Source organism: Nanorana parkeri, unplaced genomic scaffold (assembly GCF_000935625.1).
Source record: "Nanorana parkeri isolate BGI_ZX_2015 unplaced genomic scaffold, ASM93562v1 scaffold3151, whole genome shotgun sequence".
Lineage (NCBI taxonomy): Eukaryota > Metazoa > Chordata > Amphibia > Anura > Dicroglossidae > Nanorana > Nanorana parkeri.
The window spans coordinates 30999-48602 of NW_017309419.1; the positions used below are offsets into that span (position 1 = coordinate 30999).

Here is a 17604-nt window from a genome sequence, read left to right on the forward strand (position 1 = left end):
CTGGAGATTACATCCCGACCCAAGACTCTTAGAAATCTCCAGAGACCCGGATCCCAGTTATACTCCAGAAAACCCGGAAAGAACCGGAAACCCAGCTCCTTCCCTGCCACACTACATGTGTCCTGGACCCTCTCAGCCCCTCCGCCGAATACACCAATCACCATCCTGACACGGCACCGTCCTGCCACACCATGTACAGTATACAATGTTCTGAGAGCCGATTGGCCAGATGAGATTGTCTTAGCGCTGTGTATGGGCCGTCACATGACTGAGGAATATAGATTTGATGTTAGTGCGGGTCATTGTGTTTGTGGTGGGGACGTGCACACACACAGAGTCCAGGAAGATGTCAGCACACCTGTGTATAGGTCGGGATGGAGGTGGGAACATGCTGTGTGTGTATATTGGACCTTATCAATGGAAATGATTGCCTCTCTCAGTTCCAGTATCGGTTCCGGTCCTGAATGTCTCATGTCTCCGGAATGGCAGCGCTGAGATCTCCTGCAGGGTGGAGGAAGGAACTAAGCCGGATATCCGTGTATCTGTGATTGGAGGATCCCCGGGGAGTTATTCTGCTTCATCCAATCACATTACAGCCATTGTGGGGTCACCGGGGCCCTGGAACATCACCTGTTCTGTGGAGAATCGGGTCAGCCGGTTGGAGATGAGCAGAGCCGAGGTCACCTGTCCAGGTGAGGAGAGATCAGAGGACTCTGCACAGAGCCATGTAAACAGAGCAAGTGGGAGGGGGCGGAGTCACTGCTCTGAAGGGGAGGAGCAAAGCAGATAGCTCCACCTACTGACTGAAATAGAGAATATGATATATATGCCGTATTTATAGATTTATCTGATATGTTTTATTGTTTTTGAGCTGACCATAAAAAATAAATCTATATAAAACACTATACATTCCCCTTAGGACATATGTGAAGGGATGAGGGTTTGGGGGGTTTGGGGGAGGGGCTCATGTTAGAGTTTAAGGGTCCAATTTATAATGGAGGACAGATATTACTACGCACACAGCAGCCTGCATTATACAGCCCATTCATACAATGCAGGCCGTGGTGTGGAGCCTGCGGTGCCCCATGGAGTACCCTCTGCTCAATGCAATACAAGGATTGGAGGAGAGCCGGTCATGTGATTTTCACAGGTCATACGACCAGGACCTCTTCTCTCCCTTTGTTCACTCATTTGAGTCAGCGGTGAGGGGTAAAGCAGTGGAATGGCTGTGTAATGTTCCTGTAGAATGTACTGTTATTACAGTGTTGGGGGGAGGATAAAGTGATGGTTGGGTTAAGAATTGCAGGTGGGGGGGCTCCTTGAAGGTGCGGCTAGGTGTTCAGGGTCCAGGCAGGGAACGGTTGGTGTTGAGGACACTGTAGGACAGTCAGGGGATTTGCTGGGTTTATACTTGTTCTTGGTGCCGAGAACTTCACTCTGAGACACTGGGAACTCTCTTTATATCTCAGTATATATATATATATACTACTTACCAACTCTTCAGTCCTGGTCCCCCGGGCACAGTTAACCCCACCCACAGTTTGCTTTAAGCATGCCCAGTGACCAGGCGGTCATTCCCAAACCCCATCCTGTACCTGGGTGGTCCAGCTCAAATCCCACCCACCTCTTGGAGTCGTCCACCCAAACCCCACCTCTAATTACGCAGCAACCACCCACTCACTGCCCCCAATCACTGTAATAAATGGCTTATTGAGTTACTGCCCATGTGCCGTGCCCATAACTCAAATGAGGGTGACCCTGCGATCCCGGGACAGCAACCAGGACACGGCATCATCAGGCCTGAGGACCAACATGTGGGAATGTCCCAGATAATCCGCGACAGTTGCCACTTATGCCAATACTCCGACACAATGTCTCTTCAGGAGTCCATGTACCTCCGCACCTGTATACACTGAGCCCTCCCATTACTCTTTGCTCTATAAAATACAATATTGTGGGCGAGGGTTAGAAACACCGGGACGTCACTGCTGACCTGCACCTAATGCTACTTTCCTGGCTGTCTCTGGTATCACTATCTGTAGATTGTTTATCTCTGCTCCAGAACAAGCGTGCATCAAGTGAAGTCAGAGCAAAGTCAGAGATCCCAAGCTACATATTCATTTCATGTCAGTGTCTAGTGTAGTCAGAGGCTCGGCATGACAACCAGGTAACTGGCGCTGTCAGAAGAAGAGTGTAGTACTGGCAGCTTCCATATTTCCATAGAATCATTCATAAAATGGGAGGAGTTTGGAGAAGTGAACATTCTAGGACAACATCGCTGAATTGGATAATTTATTTGGCCTAGATTGTTCACATCTCCAAACTCCTCCCCTTTTTATGAATAACCCTCATTGTGATAAGTCTGAGTTTCTATGTCATTGCTCTGACCAATCATATCCTTGAATTGTGTCCCCCCCAGTCCCCCTCTCCGACATCGCTGTGAGCTCCTCCTGTCTCCCGGATGGCAGTGCAGAGGCCGTCTGTTCAGTGAGAGGATCGGATCCCTGTTACTCCTGGAGATTTAATGAAGAATCAAAATCCAAAGAGAGCCGGGTAACTCTTCCTCCTCCGGTCTCCGGGACCCTCCGCTGTGATGTCACCAATCAGATCAATAATCTCAGCACATCTATCAATATCTCCTGTACAGGTGAGTGGGAGAGAGAGACCGGTCCAGAGATTTATATTTACATCCTAACACAAAGGACTCGGATATAATAATAATAATAATAATAATGGGATGATGTCGGATTTGGGAATGTCGGATCGGTTACATTGTCTATAATTGTAGAAACGAGAAGCAGAAAATTCTTCATAACAATGAGAATGACGTGATTGGTAATGACGCCGTGTTCAGTGTCTCTCATGTAGTGACCGCTATGATCTCCTCCACCGGCCATCCTCCAGTCAGTGATTGGACAATAGCTGATAGCGGGACATATAGATTTGGTGCACGGCCTTATGGGTGATCTGTGCCATCATCATATACAACCCCAATTCCAAAAATGTTTGGATGCTGTAAAATCTGCAAATTTTACAGCATCTGCAAATCTGCAAATCTCATAAACCCAAATTTTATTCACAATAGAAAACAAAAAACATATAGAATGTTTAACCCTTTCGCTGCCACCGACGTAGGGCTTACGGCGGAATACAACCGCTTGCAGCTGGCCACGTCAGTAAGCCTTACATCGGTGGCTTTCACCTTTCTGTTATAAGCTCAGGGTCACTTTAGCAACCATGAGCTTATATCATAACGGTCCCCTGTAAAATAATAGCTGTCATCCGCTGATGAGAGCTAATCATTAAAATTCAGCCACCGCTACCGCCGCCGTTGGCATCTGCCAGCTGCACCTGCCCTCTCCTTCCCTCCCAGAGCTGCTCAATGCTGGGATCTGTTTCTCCTCAGATCCCCACTGCTCTCCCACGCCTGTATGGGCAGAAGCAGCGAGATCTGATGAGAAACAGAGCTCTGAAGCCGGGGTGGGGGGAAGAGAGCTGTCATCCAGGATGGCCGAGTGGTGAAGGAAGAGAAAGCCACCAGCTGTCAGATTCTGGCCGTGCACCTCTGTACGTGGCTGAGCAGTATAGGATGGAGAGCGGAGGACCGGTACATATGTGTAATATTTACCGATCCTCTGTGTGCAGCACAAACACTGTAGAGATCAGCTGATCACTTCAATGTTTGTAAACAACTGGGGACACAAAGTACTATGTATCCCCAGTTATGAATGAACAGGAAGTGCTTTACACCACTTCCTGTTCATTCATGAATTTCTGAATGGGCAGAAGCAGCTCACTACAGAGGCTTCTATCCATTCATGACTGATTGATAGGAAATATTTACTATCTGCAGTTAGTGAATGAATAGGAAGCCTCTGTACTGAGAGCTTTCCATTCATTTAGAACAGGGGCTGCAGAAAAATAGTTTGGGGGCTCTGTGTCCTCAATTTATTTTTCTATTTCAAAAAGGGAAATGTCAGGGGTCTGTTCAGACCTCCAATATTTCCCAGAAGCCCCCCAACAGTAAAATAAATGAATTAAAAACATAAAACACAACCCACCCCACACACACATTATACACATGCAACAGTGCGCCCATATTGTGGTGTACGCTATGCACATGCGCTGCAGTGCGTTGTTAGAACACAGCGCAGTGCTTGACTCTTTTCTCTTTTTAAAATAACAATAATTTAACTGTGGCAGCGCATGGCGGAGCATTGTGACGCATTGCCGTGCGTTGTGATACGCTGTGTTGCAGTTAAATATACACCTGTATCACTTTATTACAACACACACACCACCACAGCGCACAAATGATTTTTAAGGAGAACTACGGGGTCAGTGTTTTCCCCCATTGTTCTCCTTAGGGTAACGGGAGGACACAAACTAGCGTCCTCCTGTCACCCTAGCCTCAGTATGTAGGGAGCTACAGCTCGCGGTATACTGAGACGCCGCAGCCGGACGGATCCCGACATTACTGTCTGTATCCACCCAGCTGCGTGATTGACAGCTGGCTCCTCCTATCCAGAGCAATAGAGGATCAACACAATGGGAACAATTGCAAAAATGCTGCGGCCAGCTAAGGTGTAAAAGCATTCCAGGGGGCTTGGCAGCGAAAGGGTTGTACCGGCACTCCCCTGCGGGAAGGAGAGCTTGATTTCCTCTGACAGCTTACTCCTGCCCTGTACCGCCGGCCTCCTGTGACAGCTGACAGCTGTCTCCGCCCCCACACCGCCGCTCTCCTAATCTGTCACAGGAGGCTGAGCGGGGCAGGACCCGGCCGCTTACATCGCCCTCCTCACCCGCACTACTTGGCCTCCTGTGACAGTTTCTCTCCTCCGCGCTGGACGCTGCGCTCTGTCAGAGGGGACACAGAGCAGCGCCCAGCGGGTAGGAGAGAAACCAGGGATGCACCGCAGTTTCGGCCAAAACATGGCACTTTCCGCATTTTGCCAAAAGTGCCGTTTTAGGCCCATATGTTTCGGTGGCCGGAATTTTGGTGCTTCCCTAGTTGGAACTGAACATCCGGCCTCCATGGATCCCTGAGATCTGCCACTTCCAGTTTGGTGTGGCCGGTTGATCTGTCTCTAGATGGGTCTTATTCAGTATTTGGGGTGAGAAACCTTAATTCAGTTCCTGACACAGACACTGACATCTCCCCCTCTCTGTGTGTCTCAGTTCCGGTATCGGATCCGGTCCTGGAAGTGACGTGTCTCCACAATGGCAGCTCTGAGATCTCCTGTAGGGTGGAGAAGGGGACTGACCTCTCCATCTTCCTGACTGTGATTGGAGGATCGGAGGGATATAACGTCACCAGTTCAGAGCGGACAGTCCGTGTCACTGTGCCTCCGGTGTCACCTCCCGATTCCTGGAACATCAGCTGCTTGGTGAAGAACAATATCGGTGAGAGATCCACCAATGAGATCCGTGAGCCTTGTCCAGGTGAGTGACGTGTGTCCTTTACCTCTGTATATACCAGTGTGGTGTTCCTCATCATTATAATACAGCACCGGGGCTGTGTCATCTCTGCTTGGAAGGTTAGGATGGAGTTATGTTTCCGGTTATGGTTTGGTTGGGTTTTGGGTTGATGTTAAATATCTCCGGACAAATATCCCAAACTGATCGCTGGCATTAGAAAAAGAGAACTTATCTAAAGGATCTTATTACCAACCTAAAGCCGTGGTCACCTGACACTCCAATCCCGAGTTTTCTCTCCTCTTCTGTTTACAAGAGGTGGGGTCCTTCTTTGGGGGCCCACACACTGCCTGCATCACATCCTATTGGCTTCCAGTGGTGGGCTCCTGTCAGAATTCAGAAGAGAAGTGATTTCAGTGTGAAGAGATTGTCAGGTGCTGCAGCACTGGATTAGCGGTCTCCTGCACCCGGAAATGACACAGGGGAGGGGCCTGAATGGCGGACTTAGGTGACTATAACATGGTTCACCAAGTGAAGAAAAATTCAAAATGTGCCGGATGGGTTGGAGGGGGATGGGAGGAAGTTATTATTTGTCCCTACATGAGCTTTAAAGTAACATTTTCCTTTGCCAACAATTACAGAGAGAGATGTGAAATATAAACTATTCATATATAAAGAACTCACAGCTACATAACAAGTGAACAAAATGTATGTTCTAGTCCATCCCCAAAGATCTCAATATTCCCCCATATGGGTGCCGCCATCTTGCCTCTCACACAACTCCAAGAAGGTGAAGCCAACCTGCCAGCCCACGCCTCAAAGAACCCTTTGTCCTTCCTGTAATGCTCATGCGCCACCGATGCCCAAAAGTCAGAATTCTCATATCAGTTACAGTGCTGTCCGGTCTTGTTCGGTTGCACATTTTGCAGAGAGAAGGTTTGGAGCAGATTGTGAAGTCATTACTGTATTCTGATGATTGGGGGTGGGAAGGCTCAATTTAATGTTAGGAGTGAGTGTTATAGCGCTGGGCTCTGGTAGACTCAGATAACCTCTTCGGTGAGAAGGAAGAAGCCATTGCACCTTATCTGGGAACAATAAGTTCCTGTGATAGAAATGGCTCATTCTGCATGTTGATGTATTCCAGAGAATCTTGGGAGTAAACAGTTTGGAGTGGAGACGCGCTCGGTCAACGAGCACCCGATACTTCTGTGCAGTCGACAGCTGAACTCCGGGAGGGAATTTTTTCTTTGTGTTGGTCAAAGTTTACCGTGTTGATTGCTTCGGCCAAATCACATGACTTTGTTTTCTAACCATCTATGTCACAGCCAACATGGTGCTCAATGGATTGGTTGATAAACAAGCTGATTAATGACCCTTTCTTTACAACCAAAGTCATGTGATCTCCATGTCAATGCTGATATAAGAAGATCCACCTCTAATATTATTATTATTATACGGAATTTATAGAGCGCCAACAGCGTGCGCAGCGCTTTACAATATAAGAAAGACATTACAATCACAATACAATTCAAGACAAGATGGTAAGGAGGGCCCTGCCCCTGAGGGCTTACAGTCTAAAAGGGGAGGGGCCAGTGATACATGAGGAGGGAAAATATAAAATGTACATCTAGCCTCAAAATCTCCTGTTCTCTTGCTGGGCCATAATCGGTGGGTAAGAGGCCAGTCTGCAGCCCCCTCCAACTAGCACAGTGACGGTGCAGTCCATCACAAGAGGCTCTAGTGAAGTCCTGGAGGCGAGCATGGGAGGAGTTGACGAGGGAGCTGGAAAGCAGGAGGTCTTGGGATGAGCGGAGGGGACGGTTAGGGTGATACTTTGAGACGAGGTTGGAGATATAGACGGGGGCGGAGTTGTGGACGGCTTTGTAAGTCATTGTTAATATTTTGAATTTTATCCTTTGGGCTATTGGAAGCCAGGCTTCAGTCATCCCATTCACTGATGATGGTTAGGTGGATGAGTCTGGCAGCTGCATTCATGATAGACTGAAGGGGGGAGGAGCCTGTGCTGTGGAAGGCCAATGAGGAGGGAGTTGCAATAGTCAAGACGAGAGATAACGAGTGGATTAGCAATTTTGCAGTTTAATTGGTGATGATAACAAAGGTCTCTCCTTTCCATGGCCAGTTGGGGCCGCTCTGCTTCCATCCGTCTTCGGGTTGAATGCGGTAATGACGTCTGAATATATGAACAGTTTTGGTACAATTCTGTGTGGCAACATCCAAGTTTCCTTTTACAACCCTCTGGGATCACCGAGCAATCGATGAATTTCCAATCATATCAGGAACTTCTACAGCAGAATATCAGCCAATGTCTGCGATATGAATCTCAAACAAAGTGTGCTCATGCAGCTTCACAACCACCCAAACCACAGGAGTACAGGAAGACATTTTCTGTTTTTAGAATTGATCAATTATAAGGAATATATTAGAATGATGATTGTGGAAGTTCTCAGATTGCCTTTGGGGATCAAGAAGAAAATGTTTTCATAGTTGCAGCAGATTAGACCGTGCTCCACAAAGCTTTTTCTTGGCTTCCTCTGGTTCCCAAACTTCTGATGTTCTTCTGCAACCAATGTCCACTTCTCATGTCGTCGTCGTCGTCGTCAGTCAGAATCATCATCCATCATCCATCATCAGTCAGAATCATCATCATCATCAGTCAGAATCAGGACATTGTGTCTTTTCCAACATGTGTAGGTCAATCCCGCTGCTTGGTGCTATTGTTGGAATAACAGGAGTGTTTTGTTGTCCACGAAAGATCTGTGACCTTCCTTACCGACGTCAACCAACAACGATGTTCTTCAAATCAAAACTGCCATCCATGTAACCACAAAAGGCCAACTGACCCAGTCAAAGGACGTTTCCGCATCCATAGCCAAAAAGAGACAGCGGGTGGCTGTGAAACTGGCACGGTGGGCGAGGTTGAGAACTTTGATGACAGTGTCTCTTGCTTCCCTCAAGGGTAGGAAACCCACGTGGTCATGATGGATTAGGGAAGGTGTAAGAAGGAGAAAGCGATTTATGACGATATAATTTAAGATCAATATTAAGGAGGGATACTGGGCAGTAGCTGGAGCAGAGACAAGGGTCTTTACCCTCCTTCACCATGAGGAAGGTTCTTTTTTTTCTATAGTAGGATTAGGCCATCAGGACCCGGTGCCTTGCCCATATTCGTGCCTTTTAATGGCCGACTGGAGTTCCTTGAAGTAATGGTTGACTCAAAGGCTTCCGTCAATTGTGGTTTCAGTTTATGCATCAAGTAAACTAGTTTTTAATAAAGCTTTTTCACAATATCATGCCAAAGGAGTTTTTGTTTGGAAGAAGAGAAGTCCACGTTGGTGTGCACCTGCCAACTGAAGAATGTAGAACACCTTTTGAGTAAAGTATCTGCTCCCGAAATTTGTTTTCATCAAATGCAGCAATCTTGTCCGGGTTCCTTACCCTTCCTTGTCTAGTTGGGCCGCAGCCTGGTTTCTGTTGCAGTGTGTCTGACACTGTTGATCCTCTTTCGCGCCCTCTTATGACAAACCCGTAAACCACATTCTGCAACCACTGAGAAACTCATGGCACCTTCCTGTCTCAGAGTGATGATGCAAACACCAGTTCACTAACCAACAGCGTGTCCATTCAGTCTCCCGCCCTTGCGTGTGTTCAGATCTACCAAGTGCTCTGCTGATATTTCTGTTCTCCATGTATGACCCTGGCTCTGGCTGACTGATCTGGTTCCGGACTCCGGCTATTGTTTCTGCTCATCCTGCTCTCAGTGTTTCCTGACCCGATTCGGCTGATTACCCTCTTTGGCATCTGACCTCTGGCTTGGCACCGACAATGTCCTGGACTTTCTCCATTGTTTTTTGCCTTTTTCTCTATCGTTATTTTCAATAAACACCTATATTTAACCCGCACTTTACGTTTCTTTCTGGTTTCTTGGTTCCCTAACACTTATATACAACAAAATATAAATGGATCTGTATTCTGCCTCATGCTAGCTACACAGGAAGCCTTCATAAACATTGGATTGCCATCCTACATAAAGATACACGCTGGAGGTTTATTTGGACAAAATCAACCAGCAATTCCCACACATATACCACTGACCCTCTAATGAGTCTTCTGCTGTTCCGGTATGCACATCTACTCATTCTCAACCACAAAATTATAATAAAAATTATATTCAGATATCTTAAATACTGACCTGGGTTTGGACTTCTCTAAGGTTTAACCCTGGGACGCTCAGCCATGTGGTCTTATCAGACGGCCTCTTGGATCATACATTTAGGTAGATATTCGGATCTTGCAACCAACAATATGGAGCTCACTGCCATCCATTGTCTGCTGAGAACCAACAATATGGAGCTCACTGGTATCCATTGTCTGCTAAGAACCAACAATATGGAGCTCATTGCTATTCATTGTCCATGAAGAACCAACAATATGGAGCTCACTGCTATTCATTGTCCATGAAGAACCAACAATATGGAGCTCACTGCTATTCATTGTCCATGAAGAACCAACAATATGGAGCTCACTGCCATCTATTGTCTGCTAAGAACCAACAATATAGAGCTCACTGCTATCCACTGTCCATGAAGAACCAACAATATGGAGCTCACTGCCATCCATTGTCCATGAAGAACCAACAATATGGAGCTCACTGCTATACACTGTCCATGAAGAACCAACAATATGGAGCTCACTGCTATACACTGTCCATGAAGAGCCAACAATATGGAGCTCACTGCTATACACTGTCCATGAAGAGCCAACAATATGGAGCTCACTGCTATACACTGTCCATGAAGAACCAACAATATGGAGCTCACTGACTTATGACAAACCCGTAAACCACATTCTGCAACCACTGAGAAACTCATGGCACCTTCCTGTCTCAGAGTGATGATGCAAACACCAGTTCACTAACCAACAGCGTGTCCATTCAGTCTCCCGCCCTTGCGTGTGTTCAGATCTACCAAGTGCTCTGCTGATATTTCTGTTCTCCATGTATGACCCTGGCTCTGGCTGACTGATCTGGTTCCGGACTCCGGCTATTGTTTCTGCTCATCCTGCTCTCAGTGTTTCCTGACCCGATTCGGCTGATTACCCTCTTTGGCATCTGACCTCTGGCTTGGCACCGACAATGTCCTGGACTTTCTCCATTGTTTTTTGCCTTTTTCTCTATCGTTATTTTCAATAAACACCTATATTTAACCCGCACTTTACGTTTCTTTCTGGTTTCTTGGTTCCCTAACACTTATATACAACAAAATATAAATGGATCTGTATTCTGCCTCATGCTAGCTACACAGGAAGCCTTCATAAACATTGGATTGCCATCCTACATAAAGATACACGCTGGAGGTTTATTTGGACAAAATCAACCAGCAATTCCCACACATATACCACTGACCCTCTAATGAGTCTTCTGCTGTTCCGGTATGCACATCTACTCATTCTCAACCACAAAATTATAATAAAAATTATATTCAGATATCTTAAATACTGACCTGGGTTTGGACTTCTCTAAGGTTTAACCCTGGGACGCTCAGCCATGTGGTCTTATCAGACGGCCTCTTGGATCATACATTTAGGTAGATATTCGGATCTTGCAACCAACAATATGGAGCTCACTGCCATCCATTGTCTGCTGAGAACCAACAATATGGAGCTCACTGGTATCCATTGTCTGCTAAGAACCAACAATATGGAGCTCATTGCTATTCATTGTCCATGAAGAACCAACAATATGGAGCTCACTGCTATTCATTGTCCATGAAGAACCAACAATATGGAGCTCACTGCTATTCATTGTCCATGAAGAACCAACAATATGGAGCTCACTGCCATCTATTGTCTGCTAAGAACCAACAATATAGAGCTCACTGCTATCCACTGTCCATGAAGAACCAACAATATGGAGCTCACTGCCATCCATTGTCCATGAAGAACCAACAATATGGAGCTCACTGCTATACACTGTCCATGAAGAACCAACAATATGGAGCTCACTGCCATCCATTGCCCATGAAGAACCAACAATATTGAGCTCACTGCTATACACTGTCCATGAAGAACCAACAATATGGAGCTCAGTGCTATCCATTGTCTGCTAAGAACCAACAATATAGAGCTCACTGCCATCCATTGTCTGCTAAGAACCAACAATATAGAGCTCACTGCCATCCATTGTCTGCTAAGAACCAACAATATAGAGCTCACTGCCATCCATTGTCTGCTAAGAACCAACAATATAGAGCTCACTGCCATCCATTGTCTGCTAAGAACCAACAATATAGAGCTCACTGCCATCCATTGTCTGCTAAGAACCAACAATATAGAGCTCACTGCCATCCATTGTCTGCTAAGAACCAACAATATAGAGCTCACTGCCATCCATTGTCTGCTAAGAACCAACAATATAGAGCTCACTGCCATCCATTGTCTGCTAAGAACCAACAATATAGAGCTCACTGCCATCCATTGTCTGCTAAGAACCAACAATATAGAGCTCACTGCCATCCATTGTCTGCTAAGAACCAACAATATAGAGCTCACTGCCATCCATTGTCTGCTAAGAACCAACAATATAGAGCTCACTGCCATCCATTGTCTGCTAAGAACCAACAATATAGAGCTCACTGCCATCCATTGTCTGCTAAGAACCAACAATATAGAGCTCACTGCCATCCATTGTCTGCTAAGAACCAACAATATAGAGCTCACTGCCATCCATTGTCTGCTAAGAACCAACAATATAGAGCTCACTGCCATCCATTGTCTGCTAAGAACCAACAATATAGAGCTCACTGCCATCCATTGTCTGCTAAGAACCAACAATATAGAGCTCACTGCCATCCATTGTCTGCTAAGAACCAACAATATAGAGCTCACTGCCATCCATTGTCTGCTAAGAACCAACAATATAGAGCTCACTGCCATCCATTGTCTGCTAAGAACCAACAATATAGAGCTCACTGCCATCCATTGTCTGCTAAGAACCAACAATATAGAGCTCACTGCCATCCATTGTCTGCTAAGAACCAACAATATAGAGCTCACTGCCATCCATTGTCTGCTAAGAACCAACAATATAGAGCTCACTGCCATCCATTGTCTGCTAAGAACCAACAATATAGAGCTCACTGCCATCCATTGTCTGCTAAGAACCAACAATATAGAGCTCACTGCCATCCATTGTCTGCTAAGAACCAACAATATAGAGCTCACTGCCATCCATTGTCTGCTAAGAACCAACAATATAGAGCTCACTGCCATCCATTGTCTGCTAAGAACCAACAATATAGAGCTCACTGCCATCCATTGTCTGCTAAGAACCAACAATATAGAGCTCACTGCCATCCATTGTCTGCTAAGAACCAACAATATAGAGCTCACTGCCATCCATTGTCTGCTAAGAACCAACAATATAGAGCTCACTGCCATCCAAAACTATTGATTTAGTGCTCAGTTCAGTCTGGTGAGTTGCTCCGATCACATGGTTGGAGGTTTTGCTTGTTATAGGACTTTGATAAATGAGGTCTCAGGTAACTGGTGGATAAAAAAAAAAGACTTTTTGCAATATTGGGACACTTTATTATGTTTACACCATTATGGAAAATTATTTTTTCTATTGATTTGTGTATTTATATGTTGGATGATATATATTTACATAAGCTGATTATCATTAGAATCACATTGAAATGGTTTTGGGAAATCCCCCGTTTAGCACAATTCCTCGCACTCTGCTCCTTTCCTCCGCTCTGTAGCTGGATGTGTCAGGAAGCCACCAATCAGCTCCTCTGGTGATCAGTAGGACAGTTCATACCTCTGAAGATGTCTGATATCCTCATCCTTCCTCTGACTGCACTTTACATCCCGCCTGATAGATATAACTATTGATGTTGAAGAATTCCTGATGTCCCCATATTCCCCGATATCGGGTCAGTTCTCCAACATTGTTCATTCACATTCTGCTCCCTGTCCTTCCCCACACTCTGTCCTTCCTCACACCCTTTCTTTTTTCATACTCATCCTTCGCTCCCTGTGTAAGTATATTGGATGTCTCCTCAGCTCCCCTCTCTACACCCCACGTGAATGTCTCTTGTCATGCTGATGGAAGTGCCAGTGTCTCCTGTGTGTTAGAGGAGGATCACGATGTCACTTATAAATGGACAGTGAATGGGGATTTACATGACGGAGATCACTCCCATAACATCACCTTTAATACTTCCCCACATGCTACTCCCTTTCCTTCCCCACATTCTGCTCCCTGTCCTTTCCCACATTCTGCTCCCTGTCCTTCTTCACATTCTGCTCCCTGTCCTTCCCCACATTCTGCTCCCTTTCCTTCCCCACATTCTGCTCCCTGTCCTTCCCCACATGCTGCTCCCTTTCCTTCCCCACATTCTGCTCCCTGTCCTTTTCCCACACTCTGCTCCCTGTCCTTCCTCACACTCTGCTCCCTTTCCTTCCTCACACTCTGCTCCCTGTCCTTCCCCACATGCTGCTCCCTGTCCTTCCTCACACTCTGCTCCCTGTCCTTCCTCACACTCTGCTCCCTGTCCTTCCCCACATTCTGCTCCCTGTCCTTCCCCACATTCTGCTCCCTGTCCTTCCCCACATTCTGCTCCCTTTCCTTCCCCACATTCTGCTCCCTGTCCTTCCTTACACTCACATGCTTCTCTCTATCCTTCTAGACTGACTCTCTGCTCAATGTCCCCCCCAAAACACACACACAGTCCAGTTCTTTTATCCTATCTCTACTCTGATCGGTAAATCACGCAGTCCCGTAGAACAATATATATATATATACCCTCACTGGTCACTTTATTAGGTTTATTAGGTACATCTGTTCAACCGCTCGTTGATGCAAATTTTTAATCAGCCAATCACATGGCAGCAACTGGATCTGCTGAAGTTGAAATTGAGCGTTAGAATGGGGAAGAAAGGTGATTTAGGAGACTTTTATTTACAGATACAGAGTCGCGTCATTGAAATCTGGAAATGTTCAGGAGATTATAGGAAGATTACCTCCGGCGTGGCGCAGAAGTATTCATGAAAGGTGTTAAAATGGAAGAGCAGCTGCTATACGTTGATATTTGTCTCCAAAGCAGGGTGGTGAGTAGCCCACATCTCCGGAGTAGACCCCCTCGCACAGTCCTGGAATGTCATCCCCGGAGATTTCAGCTACTCGCCGTCCTTCAGGTTCTTGTCGGAAGGGTGGTGACGTCACTCTCTGCAGTACAAAAGCCGGAGGAAAGGTAAGTACGGTAACTTTCCCCACACAGGTTTGTTTAACATTCAATGCAGTTTTTGTTTTACCTCGGGGGGCAGGGGACCTCAGTAAATAAGCGGACCTCGCTTGTGGTACAATTGCTGCTTTAAGAAGGTTTACAGCAGCGGTTCTCAACCGGTGTAACCTCAGGACCCACATTTGTCCTTCACCATTAAGTCGTGACCCGAGTTGCACTGCAATGGAACGCACGGCATTCCATTGACGCAGTTCTCATAAGATAGTCTCCCTACCTTCTGAGAACTACAGTGGATCCTCAGCCTGGGGTCCAGTGTGGGCTGCTGTGCTGGAGCTCCATCCATATTGCTTGTACAGTTCCTTTGCATGCCCTAGAGGTGCCAGAATAGCACATCACTCCGGTCCAGGCACCTCTGCAAGGCACGCGAGGGAGCTGCAAGCAATGCACATATGGATGAAGCCATAGCCCCATCCCACCCCACCCCACCTCAAGGTGACACTCGGCACCGGGCAGCATATTTTGAATGGCTGCTTGGCCCGAGAACTGACAGCGCTGCGCTTGGGGGAGGCTGGGGAGCCTCATCTAGAAAAGTGGATGGCATGCGGTGACCCACTGAATAAGGGGTCGCGACCCACTTTTGGGTCAAGACCCACCAGTTGAGAACCAAGGGTTTACAGCACTTGGCAGTCACAGGTTATACAGGGGTGCTTTGGGGTTACTAAAGTCTCAAGGTGCACAAGGACGCTCTGGGGTCAGTGGATGACGCAGGGTGCTTTAGGGTTACTGGGTTCATGGGGTGCACAGGGATTCTCTGGGGTCAGTGGATGATGCAGGGTGCTTTAGGGTTACTGGGTTCATGGGGTGCACAGGGATTCTCTGGGGTCAGTGGATGACGCAGGAGGCTTTGTGGTTACTGGGTTCATGGGGTGCACAGGGATTCTCTGGGGTCAGTGGATGACGCAGGGTGCTTTGGGGTTACTGGGTACATGGGGTGCACAGGGATTCTCTGGGGTCATTGGAGGACGCAGGATGCTTTGGGGTTACTGGGTTCATGGGGTGCACAGGGATCCTCTGGGGTCAGTGGATGACGCAGGGTGCTTTGGGGTTACTGGGTACATGGGGTGCACAGGGATCCTCTGGGGTCATTGGATGACACAGGATGCTTTGGGGTTACTTGGTTCATGGGGTGCACAGGGATCCTCTGGGGTCATTGGAGGACGCAGGATGCTTTGGAGTCACAGGAGTCATGGGGTGCACAGGGATTCTCTGGGGTCATTGGAGGACGCAGGGTGCTTTGGAGTCACGGGGTGCACCAGTGGGCAGTACAGTGACCTCTAGACAGATGAAGAAGCACGGAGAACACAGAGGACTGGAGGCAGACATGGAGGACCGGTAGGGTTACTATGACTTAGGCATTGTGACACATTGTGGGCTGTCTCCTGATTGGTTGTGTCACCAGTGCTGGATCGGAGAGGAGGTCAGAGTGACAACAGGAAGGTTGTTATATAAGTGGAAGGTTCACATTGCTGTGTTTGGAGGAAAACATGTCGGCGTTCCGGCTTGCAGGGGATTCCTCTCCATGGTCCCGGTTCCCGGCCCTTCACTGCGGGTCTACAAATGGCGTCCTGCGTCTGCAGAGCGTCACTTCCCAGCTATAGAAGCTGAACTGACATGTTACTTCCTCTGGGTGAATATCTCACACTCCGATCCCTCTTGTCTCTTGCAGATCTGAATTCCACTTCCTGTCTCACCTGTTTCCAGAAATCTCTAATTGGGGGCACCTTGGCTCTGATGGTGACAATGCCCCCGCTTTTCATCTCCCACTGGTACATAGTACGTGGCATGAAGAAGAAGTCATAGGCCGCAGGACCTGGAGGAGCCATCCTCCGCCCGTGAGGAGACAACAAGGACACAAGATTGGTATTTGAGTTCTGTGAAATGATCCGAGTCTTCAGAATGTTCCTCTATGACCTCAGCGTGTCCATAGAAGACATTTCCCTCCTCGTTCCTCCATACCACCCGCCATCTTCTTGTATGACCTCCCCAACGTGTCCCCACAGTGGTCCCTCCAATCATATCCCATCTAGACCACTGCCACCTTCCCTGCAGTTCCCGCTTCTTTATAACATGGCGCTCAGTATTGGTATTGAGGTGTATTTTAGGTTGCAGTTGATGTGATTTGTTACTTTATAAGGATGTATTGTATGCGTTGTGTTTATGTTTTGTTCTATGTGATTCCCTTCCATGGATTGTACGGGAAGTCTGAGAACCCTCTGAGCTCAGTGACCAGTTCTCATTCTTATGTAGAGCAACCAATCAGATTGTACATTGTTCTGCTCTGACTCCATCCAATCAGAATCAGGCCCGGGGGTGGGACACAACTACAGCTCAGACAAGGGGCACCCGGAACCCAGAGAGGACTTGGGGAGGGGTCTGTGGTCTGGGTCAGCTGACCTGACAGGACCTGCCCCCCATTCTAGGGAATTCATATCTTCACCAGGAGGAGAGGATATAGGTGCCCATAGACTGGGACTGATGTATGAAAAGCAGGAAGGTACCTACATCAGGTGCTTAAATCTGAACTCCGCCTTCCCTTCAGTGCCCCGCCCTCCCATACAAACTCCACCTCCCCTTCAGTGCCCCACCCTCCCGTACAAACTCCACCCTCCGGTACAAACTCCACCTTCCCTTCAGTGTCCCTCCCTCCCATACAAACTCCACCTTCCCTTCAGTGCCCCGCCCTCCCATACAAACTCCAACTTCCCATTAGTGTCCCACCCTCCCATACAAACTCCACCTTCCCTTCAGTGCCCCGCCCTCCCATACAAACTCCACCTTCCCTTCAGTGCCCCGCCCTCCCATACAAACTCCACCTTCCCTTCAGTGCCCCGCCCACCCATACAAACTCCACCTTCCCTTCAGTGCC

At 47.4% G+C, this 17604-nt stretch overlaps 1 protein-coding gene across 1 annotated transcript; it reads left to right on the forward strand.

Annotated features, from left to right (window-relative positions):
- Window positions 1-437: 437 nt before the first annotated feature.
- Window positions 438-14128, forward strand: LOC108802820. Its single transcript, XM_018574672.1, has 5 exons — window positions 438-692; window positions 2420-2647; window positions 5179-5442; window positions 13498-13698; window positions 14124-14128. The coding sequence occupies exons 1-5, from the start codon at window positions 665-667 to the stop codon at window positions 14126-14128; spliced, it is 726 nt and encodes a 241-aa protein (XP_018430174.1). The 5' UTR covers window positions 438-664.
- Window positions 14129-17604: the final 3476 nt, after the last annotated feature.